This window comes from Lytechinus pictus, chromosome 5 (assembly GCF_037042905.1).
Source record: "Lytechinus pictus isolate F3 Inbred chromosome 5, Lp3.0, whole genome shotgun sequence".
NCBI classification, from domain to species: domain Eukaryota; kingdom Metazoa; phylum Echinodermata; class Echinoidea; order Temnopleuroida; family Toxopneustidae; genus Lytechinus; species Lytechinus pictus.
In genome coordinates, this window is record NC_087249.1 from 43,451,538 (window position 1) to 43,471,506 (window position 19,969).

Below are 19,969 nucleotides of genomic sequence, written 5' to 3' on the forward strand. Positions count from 1 at the left end.
CGATACTTTTTCAGACTGCTTGGAAGTTTCACTGAGATCACACAGTATGCACATCTGATGCTTGAGTGAACCCCAAACTGTAAACCTTGTTTTCTCCTTGTTTTTTAAGCTCTTGCTGAATTTCCTCGGCATTCAATCAAGTACTTGTAATGGTTATTGTTGGTCAATTTTAACATATTATATATCATTTTAAAGCTTAGGAAGTGAATTTTTAAGCTCAATATTCATTTTGGTCGACTTATTGTTGGTTTTGGGGTGGCAGGTTACATTAATAATGTAAAAGCATTAATACATCACTCAGAGTAGTGAGTGGGCAATATTACTTTATTTGGAAGTAACATTATTGAGCGTTCACGCCGTACAACCCTCATTGCAGTTTTCTATACATTTGTGTATTCTTTTCGTTTTTTGTAAATGCATCTTTAAGTCAGCTCTGTCTTATGTTTAATTTAGTTGGGCAAGGTAAAACAGAAATTATACAGTATCAATAAAACAAGGGCTGCCTGGAGTAAAAAACTGAGTTTTTGTATGGAGTTAAAATTGACACTTGGCAAAACACACGTCGTTCTGATGTATTAAGAGCTATATAAAAGCGTATTATTATTATTAAAATTAGGACATATTATAAGTCAAATATGTGTGCATTCATTGCAGGAAGAACATTAATGTTACCACCATTGCCATAGTTCTAAAAAAAGAGCTTTTTATCCTAAAAATAACGAAGGTTCTTCTTACAAGTAGTAAATTCACCTTATCTTGAACCACATAATTCTTGCTGCAGGAAATCCAGAGCTTTCAGAACCTAGAGGATGTGGAGTCTTTCATGCTGAAGCACGGTGAGAGGATCATCGATCAGCTTGGTGCAGAGGTCGACAGGATAGAAAAACTTATCAAGGTACGGTCCAAGGATTGGTGGATGACTTACCGAAGTTTGAAGTCACTTAGTGTTGTTAAGAAATGTTCATTTTTAATTAAATTAATTGATCAGCTTGATGCAGAGGTCGACAGGATAGAAAAACTTATCAAGGTACGGTCCAAGGATTGGTAGATGGCTTTACAAGGTTTGAAGTCATTGACTATTGTGGAGATTTATTTTGTTTGAAAAAATTGTTATGATCCATCTGAGGAAAGATACAGGGGATATAGCAGTGAGGAAGTCTGATTGCTTCGTTCAAATAGTTATTTTAAGGTTTGAATAATGATAATAATGTTGCGTTTAATATTTTAGTAAAATATGATAGAAACTATGAAGAACATTAATTTGATTTATTAAGATACTTAATCATTCAAATTGTCATCCACTCAGTATTTGTAGTGTGTAATCTTAGAATAGTTTGGTAAGTCACTCTGTATTTGAACTGTGTATCCTATGAATATATAATCAGTTGGATTAGTTTTGATAGCATTTCTTTCTTTCCTCACAGGCAACAGACCCTGAGGTAAGGCATGTGGACCTTGAGATTCTCTAAGACCACGCCTCTGCAGGATGTTCCTCTTCTTTCATCGTGGCATCTCAAGACCATGACCAATGGATCTAGTTCTTGTTTCCTGTGAGTCTTGAGGAGTTCTGGTAAGATCACACTTCTTCAGAATGTTCCTCTTCCTTCATCGCACCCAAGGACTGTGACCAATGGATCTTCTAGTTTCCTGTGACTTGTGAGTCTTAAAGGATTTCTGGTAGGAACCCATGATAACGTGTCATTCTCTACTTTTATGTTTTTGATAAAAGTTGCATGAAAGAACTCGGACCAATGGATCTGCAAGTTCCTTCGATAAGTGAGTCTTCAGGAGTTCAGGTAGGAGTCAGTGACCACAAGTCAGGAATCACTTTTCTGTTTTTGATCAGATTTACATAGGTTGCCACACTGAGTCGATGTCCTCTCAGCAGGATCTTCCGATGGTCAGGATTATAGGTGTATGTCATATGTACAGTACCTGAGAAGCTGACTGGAATATAGCAATGTTGGTCCGTCCCCAGGTTAGTCCACAATAGCTGGTAGAAAGTTTTGTAGGAAGCGAGATGGAGGGGTGTGGTGCCACTTTATATCAGGCAGAACTCTGAATTGAGGCACTCGTAGTTGATTTTCGGGTTAATGCGCATGTAGATGACAGTTTGGGTTCACAAAGTAACTCACTGTTTTTTATCAATCCTAAGTGATATCTTTGTGAGGTAACTAGGGTTAAAAGAGCACCATCTTGTCCCTTGTTAAGAGTTTTTATATCGAGTGATTTACGGGATGATTGATAGAAATATGCAATATGGAGGGTTAGGCAAACTCTCTTTAATCGATTAGAAACACTGGTCATGTCAGGGGATGTGACAATCCCCAAGACGTTCCATTGGTATGCATTGTAGGTAAGAAATAAATGGATCGTGCTCCATCAAGGGAAAGGTCACATGTTGATAAGGATAGAGAATCACCTGTAGGAAGTCATCCATGAGAATACAGATTCAAAGCCTATCATTGCCAAACTGTGAAGATTTCAGACAGACATTCTTCAGGATGATTAATAACATAAGCGAGGTAAATGTTCTATGTTATTCAGTAGTTATCTTGTGCTTCCCTCCAAAATTGCTGCATCTCATGTTGGTTCCTACAGTGGCTGTTTGAGGCAATCAAAGTAATCAAGGTTGTCCGTGTAGCACTTGATAAATATGTTAATGTTGCCTGCACGATGAACATACATTTATCAATTAAAAATGCACATGCAAATGAATAGCATTTGCATTTAAAAAAAACACGAACATGATAATGATTATCACTCTTATAATTACACTGCAGCATAATTTCCAGCTTTCATTTGCATATTCAATAATTTTCAAAGTGTGGTGTTAATTTCTGGTGTTGGTGGTCTAAGGCTGATTTGTCACACAGCAGCAGGCCTGCAGTAGAGCTGGTGCCGGGACTAACCTCACAAGAGGTGTGTTACCTTCAATTTGTCATCTTAAAAAAAAAAAATTTGGGTTGAATATTGAAAATTATGGTGCAAACAATTTTGCCTTTGACTTTAACATACAGTGCGTCCCAAAAAAAACTATACACTTTTGAAATGGCTGCCAAATAAAAAGTATATCACTTTGGGGGGAAAGACTTATATATATGGAAAGCCGATAAAGTCGTCTTTCAAATGACACCAAAATGTTGGAAAACTATTCATGCTTGAGTGAGCACTACCTGCTTAAACAAAGGGTATGAAAATTAGGGTGGGCAGGAATTAGCCTTTCGGTTTCTTTCAGTTTTTGAGAGGCGAGTCCCTTGGAACTTGCAAACTGGAGGGTTTTCTGATGAATTGATGGTCATTCATTATCAATTTAAATTGTTAGAGCAAATTTCATGAATTATCAAATTGAAATTCCATGCATGAGTGAGCATGAATTGCAATCTTTAGTGAAGCATTTTAACTTTACAATGTGGGTCTCAGCAGTGTGTTCATTGGAGTCAGGAGAATAGGGGTAAGAAATGACTTCAGTGGGTGAAGTAAGCTGATGGGAAAAGGGTCAACAGAACGTTTAGCCTCCCTCCTACAGGTCCGTCCCTCCCCCCTCATGTTGAGATTGAGACTGATTGCTATTACATGTACGCATTAAGTGCAAAGCGGACTGTCAATTTGATAATAAATTCTGAAAATTAGATCATCAACTTTTATCTATCAATCATTCAATCAACAATCTGTTAGTAAATAAACTCAATCAATGTGATCAATCAAATATTCACCCTTTTCAATAAATTATCAATCAAACATTCAGCTTTTTCAATAAATCATTTCATAAATCATAATTAGTCAAGTTCTTAATAAATCATTCAATGGAAAAGAAAGACCCATCAACCATCAGTCACTTGGCATTTTAAGTTTTAAATACCAACCAAGAGAAAGAAAGGGGTGGAGGGCGGGGGTAAGTACATGACATGTAATTTGTAAGAGAACACAAAGAAGAATGCCCCTTTAACCCAGTCTTACCCTATCTCATCCCCTTGCATGTAACAGGTACCATCACATTACCCTGACTCTCACAAGCACACTTGCTAAGATCCACATAACAAACGAAAAATGCTACACTAAAATTACAATTCCTGTTTACTCATGCATTACATTTCAATTTAGTAACTCGTGAAATTTGCTTAAGAAACCAAAACTGACCTCCATTTATCAGTAATTTAGCATAACACCCTTAACATTGCAAGTTCCAAAGGACTCACCTCTAAAAAAAATGGAATTAAGGCTAATTCCTGCTCACCCTAGCAAAGGCTAGTCTCTCAGGAGGGGTGAAAGGGGTAGAGAGAGAGAGAGAGAGAGGGGGGGGGTTAAGTGTTCTGTTGACCCATATCCCGTTAACCTACTTCCCCCACCTAAGTCCTATCCCTATTCTGACTTCCATGAACACATTGCTGAGATCCACTTAAAAAGTGAAAAATTGTATTTCATGTTCACTCATACATTAAATTTCAATTTAATAATTCTTAAAATTTGCTCTAAAAACCTAAATTGATAATGCTTGATCATTGATTTATCAAAACATCCTCAACTTTGCAAGTTCCAAGGGACTCGCATCTCAAAAACTGAAAGAAATTGGAAGGCTAATTCCTGCCCACCCTAATTTTCATACCCTTTGTTTTAGTGGGCAGTGCTCGCTCAAGCATGAAAAGTTTTCCAACTTTTTGGTGTCATTTTAAAGTTGACTTTATAGGCTTCCATGTATGTAAGTGTTTTCCCCCAAAGTGATATATTTTTTATTTGGCAGCCATTTCAAAAGTGTATAGTTTTTTTTGGGACGCACTGTAGAATAAAGATCTGGTAAAATACTATTGAAATAATGGTACTCTGTTGAAAAAAAAAACTCTGGTTGAAAAATAACATGAGTTATCTCTGGTAAAATTGTGTATGCTATAGGTCCCAAGTGTTCAGTTATCACTGATTATAGTGGTATCGCTTATTTTAAACCCTTATCTGGTGATGGAGCTGTATAAGACACCTTGACTCCAACACCATTACAAACACCTTACTAGAAATCAGCAAAAGTCTCTCGGTCGTACAAATCTATAACCGGTACATGTATTCATATTCCCAATGGCTGAAGTCAAGTTGCCAGTGCATTGAAATATATATATTTGAGACAGAAAGTTATGATTATGATGCCCTGTCAGAACATGCATTTAATGAAATAATGTTGCAAAAAAATAAATGGGTAAAATGACCAGAAAAATGATGAATCCTATGGTACATGATGAGTCATATGGTACATGTATTACAATCTAACATTCATTCTTCAAGTTTTAATTTGTTATATGGTGCAGTCACATTTCCCCTACGGCGGCCGTACATGGAGTTGGAGACAGTCATTTTATTAATTTTTATTCTAACCACCTATATGGAGCGTTGCGGCCCATTGGATTAGTCTTCTGATTTTGAAACAGAGGGTCGTGGGTTCGAATCCCAGCCATGGCATAATTTCCTTCAGCATGAAATTTATCCACATTGTGCTGCACTCAACCCAGGTGAGGTGAATAGGTACCCGGTAGGAAAAATTCCTTGAATGCTTCAGCACTTAGGCAGCCCAGCTAAAGCCGGGCTAATAATAATAGCAGGGCCCGCTGGGAGAACAGTTTTCAGAACTGAAGGGGCTTCCCTGGGTAAATATGCCTATATTATTATTATATGTAGCTAGTACAAAAAATGTTACAACGGCTGTTTTCTACTAACCATACGGCCGTTGTAGAGCAAATGTGACTGAGGTATTACTTTTAGAGAACGTGACAATAATCTGTTTGAAGAAGCATACATATAGTAATAATGTAAAGTTTCATGATGGTTAAATCACTGAACTCACAATAATGCAATATTATGATTGTCGAGTTTGATTATACAGTATAAATGTGCAAATTTGCATTATTTGTGTGTAGAGATTCTATTTGTGAACTGAAATTCTTGGAAGCTATCCATTTGTTGTATTTGAAGTTTTTATTACTAGTTCTTCTGAGAGATAAACAAACTTTAATGTTTCAATGTCAATAAGGTTGTTTTTTGCATGCTCTAACATAGGTAAATTGACAAAGTAAAAGTGCAATTTATTTAGTGTCAGTCATTGATATTTAATTTTATTTCCCATTCTCACATTCTTTGTGTTAAAGCCTATCTAAAATCTTCTGTAAATGGTCTGTAATGTGAACTATACTCAAGTATCATCTAACACTTCAATCTTACAGAAGTGAATTTTTTTCCAGCTGTTAGAATTCAAGTTTGGCATTGTTTCATATCCATAGATAGCACCCTGTTCCAGTAATTTTCTTTATCTAAAAATATGATTTGAACACTTACTTTACCATTTTAGTAATTGGATACTAGAATGCTACAGACAAAGATTACATGTATATCCTGAATTTTTCAGTCCATTCCATGCTTGAGGACGGAGGTTTTATGAACAAGAAAACAGAAAATATGCAGATATTTAATTTAAAATGGGTAAATATGTGTAATAGAACACATTTGTATTTTTTATATCCTTCATGTCATAACCCTTTAAGGGCACTTACATCATATGATTTAGTAATGAATATGAAGAGTGAAATGTAGATGGGAGATTTACCAAACCATACAGATAGGCTTTAATGAATGAAAATTTCGCCTCAGTCCGACGAATTGACTGATCCAAAAAATGTTAGAGGCCCCCTCAAACTTTAGCCTTTGTGCCGCTGATAATTCAAGATCATGCTGGCTGGCTGAATCGAGAGGCTCCTATGTAAACATGTAATACCAATTATTTTAGTACTGATAATATACAAATAGCGAATAGGCATGATTGCGACGGTGCAAGATTTTGCATGAGGTGAAAAAAACGAGGCGTTGGTTGAGTTGAATAGAGCGTCTCTTTCACCGAATGTGAAATCTCGCATTATTGCACAAATAAGAATATTCGCTATTTGTGTTGTACAATGCCTCGGAAGTTAGCGAAAATATTAAAGAAAATATGAAAAAACAAAGAGTTTTTCCCTGCAGTAATCTATGAAAAGGGAGCTCAAATATTGGAAGCAAAATCCCACAAGCGCACATGACCTTGGGCAGCTTTGCGCATTTAGGCAGCAGGCTTATACGCGTATTGCACCTTCATTTTTATTGAGCGCAATGAATTAAATCGTATTGTGACGTCACCTCCTAAAGCCGTGCAACAGTACATTTTGGATGGTACGTCTTGTGTGCAACGGTACAAATGTTTGACATTCAGCCTCCCATTTGCTTGCGTACAGCAAGCTAAGTAGGCGTTGTACAAAATGTTCTGTTGTATATTTCATGTGATCTGCTATGAAGGAATGCCAAAGTCTGCATATCTGCACTACAATTATTCAGTATGGAATTGAAATATATGTGTAATGTGGTCCACCTGCCAGTCATAAGGATTGGTAGTAATATTCATAAGTTAATTAGGGTCAATATTCATAAGGGTCACCTCTCATAACGGTGGCTTGTCCCAATCAACGATGAGGGTCACTAGTCAAGCAAAACCACCTCGCTCGGCAGGTGTCAACACTCACTAAAAATTGAAAAAAGAAGCCAAAATCACAATGATTTCATGTACCATCTTCTCGTCTTTCTGTGAAATTATTCTTTCCGCCAAGCCCTGCATCTTCTTTCAATAGTTCCTGAGGTCAGCTCTCAAATCCTTGTGGAAGGAATCCGCTGTGAAATGATCGCTGCACACCACACTATTTCGGCTGTATTTGTAGGTTGCATAAGACAGACATTCCATTTTCCACATCTTTCTCTACTGATTTGGGGCCTGATATTGAAAAAAAACACATTTGCTTTACTTCTAGATGAGTCATTTATACATCCAATCGCCTGGTAGAGCACCATTTTCCTAGCTATTTACACGTGAGAGACTGCAAGGGAGAGCGAAAGATGGCCAAGGCACGTCGTTGAGCTGATCGCATGCTACATCACTTACTCGATACAATCAAGTAATTTCTTGCAATCATTTCTTATCCATTGCCTATAATTGGGGGCTAATTTTGGTTCTAAAAATCTATTTTTCTTGATTATCTGAAGTTGGATTGAGATGGGGATGGTTTCATTTTTTAAAAGGTATGTTTCACTTGTCATTTCCACCTCCAAAAAAAAAAAAAATCCTGGTGTGAACTTCCCCTCCAAGCTGCTTCAAATCTGTTTACACTAGGTGCAGTGACAACTTCATTGGCTATAGTAATCTTGATGTACATGTATTCTGATATCAAAATAATGTCTATGGCCCGTATTCTGAAGTCGGGTTTAACTTAAACTCAGGTTTAAAGTTGTGGTTGAAGTATGGATAGCCAATTGATACATAAATCACTAACAGTAGAGATTTCATATTTCAGTTCATTTGGCTCTCAAATCATTCATAATTGTCTAGGAAGTATAAATTTATGATTGTCTTCACCATCGATGTATCAGGAAAGAGCACAGTAAACATAAGAAACATACAACTTAATAACAAATTTGGACACTTTTGGCTCCCCATAATTTCAGCACAGAGTTAGACCACGGTCTAAGTTAAACCTGACTTCAGAATACGGGCCTATATCTCTCTGTGTTTCTGTCCTGGGTATAAACGATTTTTGTGTCCGTGTCATCTGGTATGACCTCCAGTTTCTGCTTCTAGCTTTGGTTTAATGATGGATCATGATTATTCAAGTGTTTTTATGTTTCTGTCATGTCCCCTGAACTCTTCTGTATGCCAGGGATGGGAATTTCAGCAATTTTAGTCTTTGTGGACAAGGAAGCTTCTTCAACTCATGGACTTATCTTGTTGCCCTTCTTTGATCATGCACTATAGCATGCATATGCTTTACCTGAATGAGGTTCCAAACAGCATGAGCATATTCATGTTGTGGACAGACTAGTGATTTATATTTATAAGAGTGCAAATTATCTTTGTCTAAATAGACAAAAGTTTGCCTGATCTAAACCAATAGTGTGGTGAATGCAAACTCTACATAGAGTACTCTTCATAATCTCTCCAAAAAGCATACTTTTGATTGAGGAAAAAGTGAGTTTAATCGGCAGCTATGAATGGCAGATTTGAAGTATGGAATTACAATTAAATAAATTCAAAAGAAACTTAATCAGATTTTTTTTTTGCATAGCTTGCAAGGAAATGCTCTTGATGCATGGAAAACTTACTAGCTGCATTAGTCTTGCAAATACTAATGAGCCTTTTGTTTGTTTGTTTGTTTTATTTTTCACCATGCATCACAAAAATATACTGACAGAATATAGTGTAACATTGATAATGAATACAAAGTAGGAACTAAGCATAAACAAAATATGTTTGAAGCACAGAGTCCCTTAAATAACATCATAGTTAAGAAATTTGTTTGAACTAAAATATGGCTCCAAATAAGAATTCATGAAAACAAAACCTGAATTAAAATAAAAACTAAAATAATGCCCCTATAGTATGTTAATATGATATAGACATAATTTGCATCTTGAATAAAATTCAAACAAATCATCATTGACCTCAATTATGAAAACTGAAAAGTACTTGGAAAAAATATAATTTACAGTATTCTGAGAGAAATTAATCCTTCATATTCTTCTTGAATGATGAAATATTGTTACAAATTTGTGTATATAAAGGTAATGAATTCCAAATGTTAGGTCCAACATGTCTTATAGATCTATGGGCTAAGGCACTCCCGGGGTGAACTGAAGGCCAGGGGAAGTAAAGACATTCTTTAGAACCGCATACACATTTACACCTTTAGCTTGATCAACACCATAAAAAAGTAGGTTTGATTTACTGTTATGAATTTCTAGAGAGAGGACTTTGATTGCCAAGGACTTCACCATTTCCTGAGTAGAATCTATCTCTTCTGGTAGCTTCTTCGACTCTATTTCTCTTATTTTCCCTGCATTGAAGTAGTCGCGCTCTCTATGTCAGAGAACCTTTGATTGATAGCAGCCAAGTCATGAGAGATTTTATCAAGCTTAGAGGAAAAAAAGATGAATTAAACTCTGAGATGTTGTGATAGATGTCAGCGAGTGTGATCTTCTGGGGTGGATTACCGCTGGGGTCTTCCGATGGGTCATCAGTTCCTCCGACTGCCCCGGGAGCCGTCTCTTTGTTTAGATTGTCCAGTTCCTTTCTTTTTCTGAGCTTCAGCAAGTGCCTCTTTTTCAGGTGTGTCGGTGGGAAAGGCGCAGTGACCTCTCTTCCTCCCTTTATTGGATGGTGTTCTCGGTGGCGCTTTCGGCAGTGGTCGAACTGAATGGGGCGCAATACAGAACAATCAGTTAAAGGCAAATCCTGTTGTTGATGTCCACCCACTGTGTCGCTTGTAGTTGCTCCATTGTTGTTCCTTTGTTCTTCCCCTGAAGGTCCTGGTAGGTCTTCATCAGCTGATGAACTTGCACTGGAGCCTGCAGTATCAGTGTCAGGTGTCTTCATATTCTCAGGACACTCCCTGTCGGTTGTGGACGATGGGGCAAATTCATGCTCTTTTAAGGTCAAGTCCACCTCAGAAAAAAGTTGATTTGAATAAATTGAGAAAAATCAAACATGAATAACGCTGAAAACTTCATCAAAATCGGATGTAAAATAAGAAAGTTATGACATTTTAAAGTTCCGCTTATTTTTCACAAAACATCTATGCTCAACTCAGTGATATGCAAATGAGAGAGTCAATGATGTCACTCACTCCCTATTTCTTTTGTTTTTTATTGTTTGAATTATACAATATTTCAATTTTTACGAATTTGACAATTAGGACCCCCTTGCTTGAACCACAAAATGTTAAAATAATGGAATTCCATTTGTTCAGGGAGGAATGAAACTTTGTTTCACATGACAGTGACGAGAAAATCAAAATATTTCATATTTCATAAAATAAAATACAAAAGAAATAGTGAGTGGGTGATGTCATTGGTTCCCTCATTTGCATACCGAACAGGATGTGCATAGAACTGTTTTGTGAAATTAAGAGAAACTTTAAAATGTCATAACTTTCTTATTTTACATCCGATTTTGATGAAATTTACAGTGTTGTGCTTGTTGGATTTTTCTCCTTTTATTCAAATCAGCTTTTTGTCGGGGTGGACTTGTCCTTTAAAGATATCTCTGTTGAATGGTGTGATTCCGGTCCTGATGAAGCCTTTGACGATGTTTGAAGGAGTATTTGCTTTCAGTAAAGCCTCTTTTGCTATGCTTGGCAAGTCACAGGTGCACATTGTCTTTCCAGGGTGATTCTTCATCCATGCATCTTGACAAGAGTTGACATACTTCTTGAGAGGACCGTAGACACTCCTGTCCAGCGGTTGTAACTTGTGAGACGTGTGAGGCGGAAATGACAAAAGAACAACCCCATTCTCCTTGGAGAGATTATTTACTTTCCACTGAGAGGTGTGATGAATGGTTGTCTAGAAGCAGAAGCACTGGGTGTTCTTTCGAAGGCTTCACTTGTTTGATGAAATGCGTAATGAAGAGAACAAACTCTGTGTCCTTCATCCAGCCAGATGGATTTGCAGCCCCGATGCATCCAATCGGATCATCTCGGATAAAATGATCCTTGAAGTGGACACGTGGAAATATCAGTGGAGGTACGACATTTCCGGTCGCACTCACTGCCTGACATAGGGTGACTAGTGTTCCCCGCTCACCTGACGTGACAGCACCTACTTGCTTGGTTCCTTTGGGTGATACAACCTTACATGGCTTTTGGACGGTAGTAAGGCCTGTCTCATCTACATTCCAGATGTTGGATGGTTCAAACTTGTACTTATCTAATACACTGGCCAATTTGTCAAGAGACTGTTTCACATTGTGTTTGTTGAAGCTAGAAACTCTAGCCAAACTTGTTGCTTGTGCACTGTACGTACCCAAAAGATTCCCAATTATGTGCCAGTTGAAGATAGCCTTGGACATCACTTTCCTAACACAGTCCTTTAGTTGCTCATCACATCTGTACTGAAAGTGCAATCCCAGATCTTGAATATTCCTCTACAGGCTACTGGAGAAGTGGAAGTTACACCATAAGGCCTGATTTAAGGAAATCAGATCTTGAATTTTCCCCTACAGGCTACTGCAGAAGTGGAAGTAGGACCCAATGAGGCCTGGTTTAAGAAAATCTGCTCTTATCACTTGCATATTTACTGAAGGTACAACCCGAGATCCTGAATTTTCTGTGAAGACTACTAAGGAAATGAAAGTAGCATCGATAACAATAAGACTTAGCTGTAATTGCTTGCATCAGTGCTGTTCAAAGTCTTTTAGTGGTACCTGTAAGACCTGGTTTTAGAAAATGCAGCGCTAATCGCTTGCATCATTTCAGCTTCAAAGTCTGTAGATTGCGTCTGTACTGTGCTTGTAATCCTAGGTCCTGTATTTTCCTGTACAGGCTACTGCAGAATTGAAAGTGTTACGCGTTGGGCCTTGTTTCAGTATATTCATACCTTTATCGCTTGCATCAATGTGGCTTCAAAGTCTGTAATTAGCACCTGAGAGGCCTACATTCAATTCTTTATTTCATTTCCATGCAAACATAATAAAAATCATATATCAGATACAAGTTTGATACATGTTGGTTGAGGAAATTCAGCCCAAATTTCGTTTTAATCAATGCAGCCTCAAAGTCAGTAAGGGTCTGTCTTGGAGTGAGCCTTCTGTTACTGCTAGTATGCCATCCTTGAGAGATTGCAACAACACTTCATAGTGTTCTTGTGTCTTTCCTTCCAATAGTGCAAACTGCCATACCTACATTTAGGAAATTCAGCCCTAATTGCTTTCATCAATGTAGCCTCAAAGTCAGTAAGGGTCTGTCTCGGAGTGAGCCTTCTCCCTGTTACTGCTAGTATGCCATTCTTCAAAGATTGCAGCATTACTTCATACTGTGCTTGGGTCCTTTCCTTCCAATAGTGCCAACTGCCATACCTACATTTAGGAAATTCAGCCCTGATTGCTTTCATCAATGCAGTTTCAAAGTCTTTCAGGGTCTGTCTTGGAGTGAGCGTTCTCCCTGTTACTGTTAGTACGCCATTCTTCAAAGATTGCAGCATCACTTCATACTGTGCTTGGGTCCTTTCCCTCCAAAAGTGCCAGCTGCCATACCTACGTTGGCATCTGTTTGTCTCTGAAGGCAATGGCCCGTATTCTGAAGTCAGGTTTAACTTAGATCACGGTCTAACTCTGTGCTAAAATTATGGGGAGCCAGAAATCCAAAAAAATATGTTTATATTGTATATTTCTTATGTTTACCATTTCGTTTCATTTTGCTTTCATGACGAAGAAAAATACTTCAGCTACTATTCCCAGACAATTATGAACAATTTGGGTGTCAAATGTGTTAATAAATTAAATGTGTATTGTAAGGGATTTGTGCTCCAATTGGCTCTCCATACTTAAACCACAACTTTAAACCAGGGTTTAATTTAAACCTGAGTTCAGAATACCGGCCAATAGGTTTATCAGCACTCAAGAACTGTTTGCTTTCTGTGATCACACCTCTTATCCAAAAATCTCACTCTTTAAATTTATTTTGATCCATGCCCTCTCTCACTAGTATCCTCCATTTGCCTCGGTCAGCAGAAGAGGCTTCCCACTTTGATGGGTTGCTGTCACAAGCCTTCATATCACATACATCTTTAAAGCGAAGGACAGGTGTTCCAACAGCCCCTGTTCCAGAAGCCAGTTTGCCATACACAATGTCTTTTGGCATGTAGGGTCATCTATTCCACTCACATGACTGCACTCTAAGACATTGTTGCATGAGGAGAGGGAAGATAGCGATCATACCTGTTTTCTTGAGGATGTCTTTATTTGTTTGGGATGCGAACCTGCCATTCGATTCCCAGAATTTGCCTTAGGCAGCGTAGAAGGAAGGAGTTCAGACGGCGCTCTTGGCGTGCATACATGTATATGAAGTCCATGACTTACCGCCATAAAGTAGAGTACTGAGAACATAGGCTTGGTAGATTTTCCTTTTCGTGTTGATGGTTGGCAGAGTGTTCTCCCAGGTACCCTTGGAGAGTCTAGCCATCATTGTTGATACCTCGCTGATGCTGTTATTGAGCTCAATTGAGCTCAGAAGTATGTATGTGTGCTTGTGTCTTTCGTTCCATTAGTACCAACTACCATACCCGATGATAACGATTAAATAAACACTTTGTATATAGCACAGACATGCATGTGTGCCATTTTAATATACTTTTGATATATAATAATAAATCAAAGTAAAACACAATTGATTGTGCCATTCCTAATGATAACAATAAAATATATTTATATGCAGCACAAACATTCATCATTCTATTAAATACCGTTATAGAGTAACAAAGTGATGATGTTAGCATTTTGCATTTCAGCATTTTTTATACCATATTTTGGTAGCGCATGACGAAAAACCCCACTACCAAAATTTGGTGAGAATTGGTCCATGGGGCCCTGAGATATGACCTCATGAATACATAATTAGCCCCATTGAAGTCAATGTATTCATGAGGTCGTATCTCAGGGCCCCATGGACCAATTCTCACCAAATTATGGATATGGGGGTTTTTAATCATGATCTACCAGAATATGGTATGAAAAATGCTGAAATGCAAAAGTGAATATTGATGACGTCACACTTCGGTACTCTATCGTACGTGCTGATTAATCAAAGTAAACACAAGTGCTTGCATGTTTTTGTTAATGTGCTAGATTGCAGAATATGTTGTTATTTTATGCTCTATCAATTCGTCCATCTTTCATTTAGGCCGAGCGACCATTTTATCCTGGCGACCCTTTTCTCGCATGACTAGCAACCCTTTCCTCCTATTATGACTAGTGATCCTCTTCTGTTATGACTGGTGACCCTCTAATATTTTATCAAGCGCCCATCCTGTACTATTATGACGAGCGACCCTCTTCAACTATTATTACTAGCCACCATCTTCTGATGCTAGAAAAATCAGCCATTTTCACAACATTTTCAACTAGCTGTCAAAACAAACGAGGAACTTATGTTTGTTTTGCCGTAATAATAAAGTACTACTGGGTAGTAACGTAAAAAAATGTACAACCTACAAAAATATGTCGTCCATGGGTGAATTAGAGGTGAAAAATTTTCACCTTTAATTCACCCATAATCAAACATTTTCAATTGGTAATCAGTTTTTCACATGACTACCCACTATTACTTTATCATTGAAAAAAAATGTTATTGCTCAAGCATTCAGCTAAGAGACAAAATTGTTTTGCCGAGATGTCCTGTACGACACGTATGGAATCACCCTATTATGGCAGGCAGCCCTTTTTATTTTTTACTTGTAGACTGGCAACCCTCTTACTTGATTATGACTAGCGACCCTCGTGGATTATGACAAGCCACCCTTGTGAATAGTGACCCGTTTGAATATAACAACTAGTGATCCTTATGATTAGTGGTTTTACTGTTATTTTCTCACAGTTTCAACCTTTCAAAATGGATATTGTTAACTTTGAAATATGCAGCTTTAAGATGTGAAATGCTTTAATTAATACGTGAAGGAACTTTGCTTTAATCTTGATGATTAATCGTTTCTTGTGAGTGATTCATGAAGAAGATGTTGATATTTCAATTAAAACAGTATATTGCCAAGCAATTATTTGAGCCTTCCTGTCTTTGTGTTAAATTTGCATTCTTCGTGTTATGATTAATCCACGAAATTTTGTGAAATTATCAAAGCTGAAGTCTTGATTTACATAAGGAAGCAAAAAATAAAGAGTAAATTGTCAGTAAAGATTTATTTTTCTTACACATTGAGGCAAGAAAGTTGTGATTTTGTAAGTTAATTTTTTTTTGTATCAAGTTATTAAGAATCTTTTAATAGTTATCACACCATCTGCTCAAAGTTGATGATCATGATGATTGTGATCAATTTAATGATGATGAACATCATGATGATGATGATAGTGGATAGTGATGATGATGATGATGGTCATGAACATGATTGTGATCAATATGATGATGATGATGACGAACATGATGATGATGATGATGATTATTGTGATCAATATAATGATTATGATAATGAACATGATGATGATGGCGATTTGATGATGAAGTTGATGATTTATAAATGATCAGGATGATCAGGATGATGGTGGTGGTGGTGATGACGAAAGGGGCTTCAAATCCGGAGATTATGGCCCGTATTCTGAACTCAGGTTTAAATTAAACCCTGGATTAAAGATTTGGTTAAAGAATGGAGAGGCAATTGGGGCGCACAAATCCTTAAAGGTCAAGTCCACCCCAGAAAAATATTGATTTGAATAAATAGAGAAAAATGAAACAAGCATTATGCTGAAAATTTCATCAAAATCGGACGTAAAATAAGAAAGTTATGACATTTTAAAATTTCGCTTATTTTTCACGAAAGAGTGATATGCACAACTCAGTGACATGCAAATGAGACAGTCGATGATGTCCCTCACTATTTTTTTAGTTTTTTATTGTTTGAATTATACAATATTTCATTTTTTACAGATTTGACAATAAGGACCAACTTGACTGAACTATATAATATTAAACAATGCCAATTCCACATGCTCAGGGAGGAATTAATTGTTTTGTCACTTGACAATGAAGAGAAAATGAGAATATTTCATATTGCATATAACAAAATACAAAAGAAATAGTGAGTGGATGACGTCATCAGTCTCCTCATTTGCATACCGACAAGGATGTGTATATAACTGTTTTGTGAAATTAAGCAAAACTTTAAAATGTCATAACTTTCTTATTTTACATCCGATTTTGATGAAATTTTCAGTGTTATGCTTGTTGGATTTTTCTCTTTTTATTTTAATCAACTTTTTGTTGGGGTGGACTTCTCCTTTAACATTACACATCCAATTTATTAACCCATTTGACACTCAAATTGTTCATAATTGCCCGGTAATGATAACTGAAGTATTTTTCTTCATTAAATGAAAGCAAAATGAAGTAGTAAACATAAACATAATTTATTAAATTTTGGCTCCCCATAATTTTAGCAGAGTCAGACCGTGGTCTAAGTTAAACCCGACTTCAGAATACAGGCCAATGTGTCTTGAATAAAAAAAATTATACTCTTTATCATTCTTTAGGTAATGAGGGGGGGGGGGGCTTTGGCGACGATAAGGAGAGCGAAGTTAACTCTTTTGAAAATATGTTTTGAAATAATACATCAAAGGTTTCCTTTCATTTTGACTATTTTTCAATTTCTCCATTTTTTTTTCATTTCATACCCCATTATACTCCTATTCTTTTTACGATCTTCATCTATAAATTCTTTCTTCAACTTTTAGATTCCATTTATCTATGTCACAAAGCAATCAATTCCTCTCCTTAGTAGAGGCCTAATTTGAATGCTGTTCAATATGCTATAATTTGAGGGCTTCTGATTTCAGAATGAGTTATATAGGTATTAGCATTGCTGTTCCTGAAATTATTTAGTATGATATTTATCCAACCGCTCATTATATCCCTCTTTGAAATAATATAAGGATACTCTTTTCCCGCAAAAATTTCCCGCAAAATTTACATTTTCATCTTAATATTCGCTTCCTTTTATTAGATTTTTTTATTTAATTTCCAATTATTAGTTTGATTGTAATTAATTTCAAGTGACTTGACTAATGAGAAAAGCGTAGTAAAAGTGATACTAACAAACAAACAAGCAACAACAACGATAATAATAATGCATGATGATGCCGGTGATGATGATGATGATGATATGATGATGATGATAACAATGATAATAATAATGATAATTTGGTATTATCATTAGTGATTTATATTTTATTTAAACGTCATTGACGGAGGCAATCACCATGAATCTAACAAAACGACGAATGAAGTCCACCCGCAATAGGCTAATGTTAATATCCACTGGGGCGAAACAAAAACTAGCGCACAATGGTGGGAAATTTGAAAAGCTGATGCAGCCGTGAACACACAACGACATGCGTTTGAAGGAATACTAGTAATGATGTCCGAACATAATTTAAACGGTGGATATATGTCATCAAATAACTACACACTGGACATGTTTTCTTTTCCTGATCTTCCTACTGCATACATCAGAAGAAAGTCGTGATTTCAAGCATTAGTTTGGTGATTACGAGGTATGTCAAAGAGTGTTAGAATTTAAGCCTTGGTTTTTAAAATTGGCTCAAAGAAATAGACGTTTGCCAACGTACCTAGTCAAAGCAAAGTGGTCAGTGTTTGCCAATATTAATTGAATGTGCAGGCCTGTATGTCAGTTACACCTCAGGAAACGATCAATTTTAGAAAGTCATTTGGGAAACTTTACAAGCGAAGTTTCATCAATTTTTAGTACAAAATGTTAGGACATATTATAAAGAACAAGATAGAAGATGATTACAACTATTGAATTCATATTTTTAGTGTAATCCAAAGACAAAAAAGAAGGCTTCAAAAATATAAAGTGTCCGGACACCCGACCCCCATCCTACAGCCTCGTTTTCAAGACACAAAGGAAAGGCACGACTCCTGTCGGAAGAGATATTTTGTAAATATGAAGCCGATATTGTAAATTTATATGTAGATGAAGAATTTTCGGCAGTGAAAGTGTATTTCTTCTTGCAAATGAAATATGCATTCAGGGGCTTGGTTCCATACACTCACACTAGTACGAGTTTAGTATATATATATACTAACCTCGTACACCGAACCGTGTTTGACCGGCTTGATTTCGAAGTAGTCGGCAAACATCGCTTCATTGCTGAAGAATGATAATAAGGTATCATTTCTTTTTAATTAAAGCATACCCTTCTGCTTCATTCTTCATCATCATAATAATCATCACCATCATTATCATTATCACCATCATCATCATCATCAACATCACCATGATCATCATCATCATCATCATAATCATCACCATTATCATGATCATCATCACGATCATCACCATGATCATCATGATGATCATCATCATGATAATCATCACCATTATCATGATTATCATCATGATCATCACCATGATCATCATGATCATTATCACCATCATCATCATCATCATCACCATTATCATGATCATCATGCACGCATTCACTTTTTCATTACCACCATCAACATCCTTATCCCCTTTTTCACAAACATTTCCCATTGGTGAACATGTATTTCCATTAATCTGTTTCATATTATATCCATTTAGCTTTTTTGTGATAATAATGCCCTCGATCATAATGACAGTCCTTCTTTTGCAATTATTAATCGGACAATTTATAAAGAAATCTGACTACAAATGTTATTATTTTGCTTCTTGAGTTTGAAATCTTACCCATGTCCCCGAAAAAGATTCATAATGCTAAAGGAAAGTCAGAAGTAAAGCTGTATTTGATTATATATATACATATATATATATATACACACACACACATATATATATATAATGTATATATATATATATATATATATATATATATAATAAACATGGATATAGGCCAAACACAGTTAACACTGATTTTTTGAAAATATTTTTTTAGGTGTTAGTGTATCAGCCAAACTTGCTGGGTTTATAATCGTATTATAAATGGCAATTGTCTTCTGTGTTATTACTGATGCTTGAAAATGTTTGTGCTGTATTTTCGTACAAAGCCCAAGCTTGAAAACCGTACCATTTTCAGTGTGGTCAATGTCATTATTGAAAATAATATGTAGCATTTATTCATAGACAAGCAAACACAGTGAGACAAGGTAGAAAACAATTTAGTGGAAGTATTTTATTATTGCAGTTCTCTGAAAAGGAGGAAATACAAGGATGGATACAGAATACTGTCTTCATTCAGGTGCTCTTCAATTATGTCATTTATAATGAAGTGAGTACTAGTTTTATTTTCTGATTTGTAAGTACTTTACAAACATTAATCACTCTATTCAAAGACACCTTACCAAAATATGAGAGCTCGATCCGTCTTTCACACTTGAGTTTCAAACGTTTTTTTTTTAATTCATAATCCTCACACGAAATC

General features: G+C 36.4%; 1 protein-coding gene and 1 long non-coding RNA gene across 3 annotated transcripts in view; both read left to right on the forward strand.

Annotated features, from left to right (window-relative positions):
* The window catches only part of LOC129283613 (proton-coupled zinc antiporter SLC30A9, mitochondrial-like), a 49,203-nt gene extending 41,099 nt beyond the window's left edge, over positions 1-8,104 (forward strand). The window contains exons 14-16 of one of the 2 annotated variants that reach the window (XM_064099049.1): positions 782-895; positions 1,425-3,019; positions 4,783-8,104. In XM_064099049.1, the coding sequence (XP_063955119.1) occupies positions 782-895; positions 1,425-1,469 (159 nt within the window). In that variant the 3' untranslated portion in view covers positions 1,470-3,019; positions 4,783-8,104. Of the gene's footprint in view, positions 1-781; positions 896-1,424; positions 3,070-4,719 lie in introns of both variants that reach the window. The other variant, XM_064099050.1, reaches the window with a different exon arrangement.
* A 3,088-nt stretch (positions 8,105-11,192) lies between these two features.
* LOC135154044 (uncharacterized) lies at positions 11,193-15,594 on the forward strand. Its single transcript, XR_010293473.1, has 2 exons — positions 11,193-14,352; positions 14,481-15,594. It is a non-coding gene; the product is annotated as an uncharacterized LOC135154044 (long non-coding RNA).
* The last annotated feature ends 4,375 nt before the right edge of the window (positions 15,595-19,969 follow it).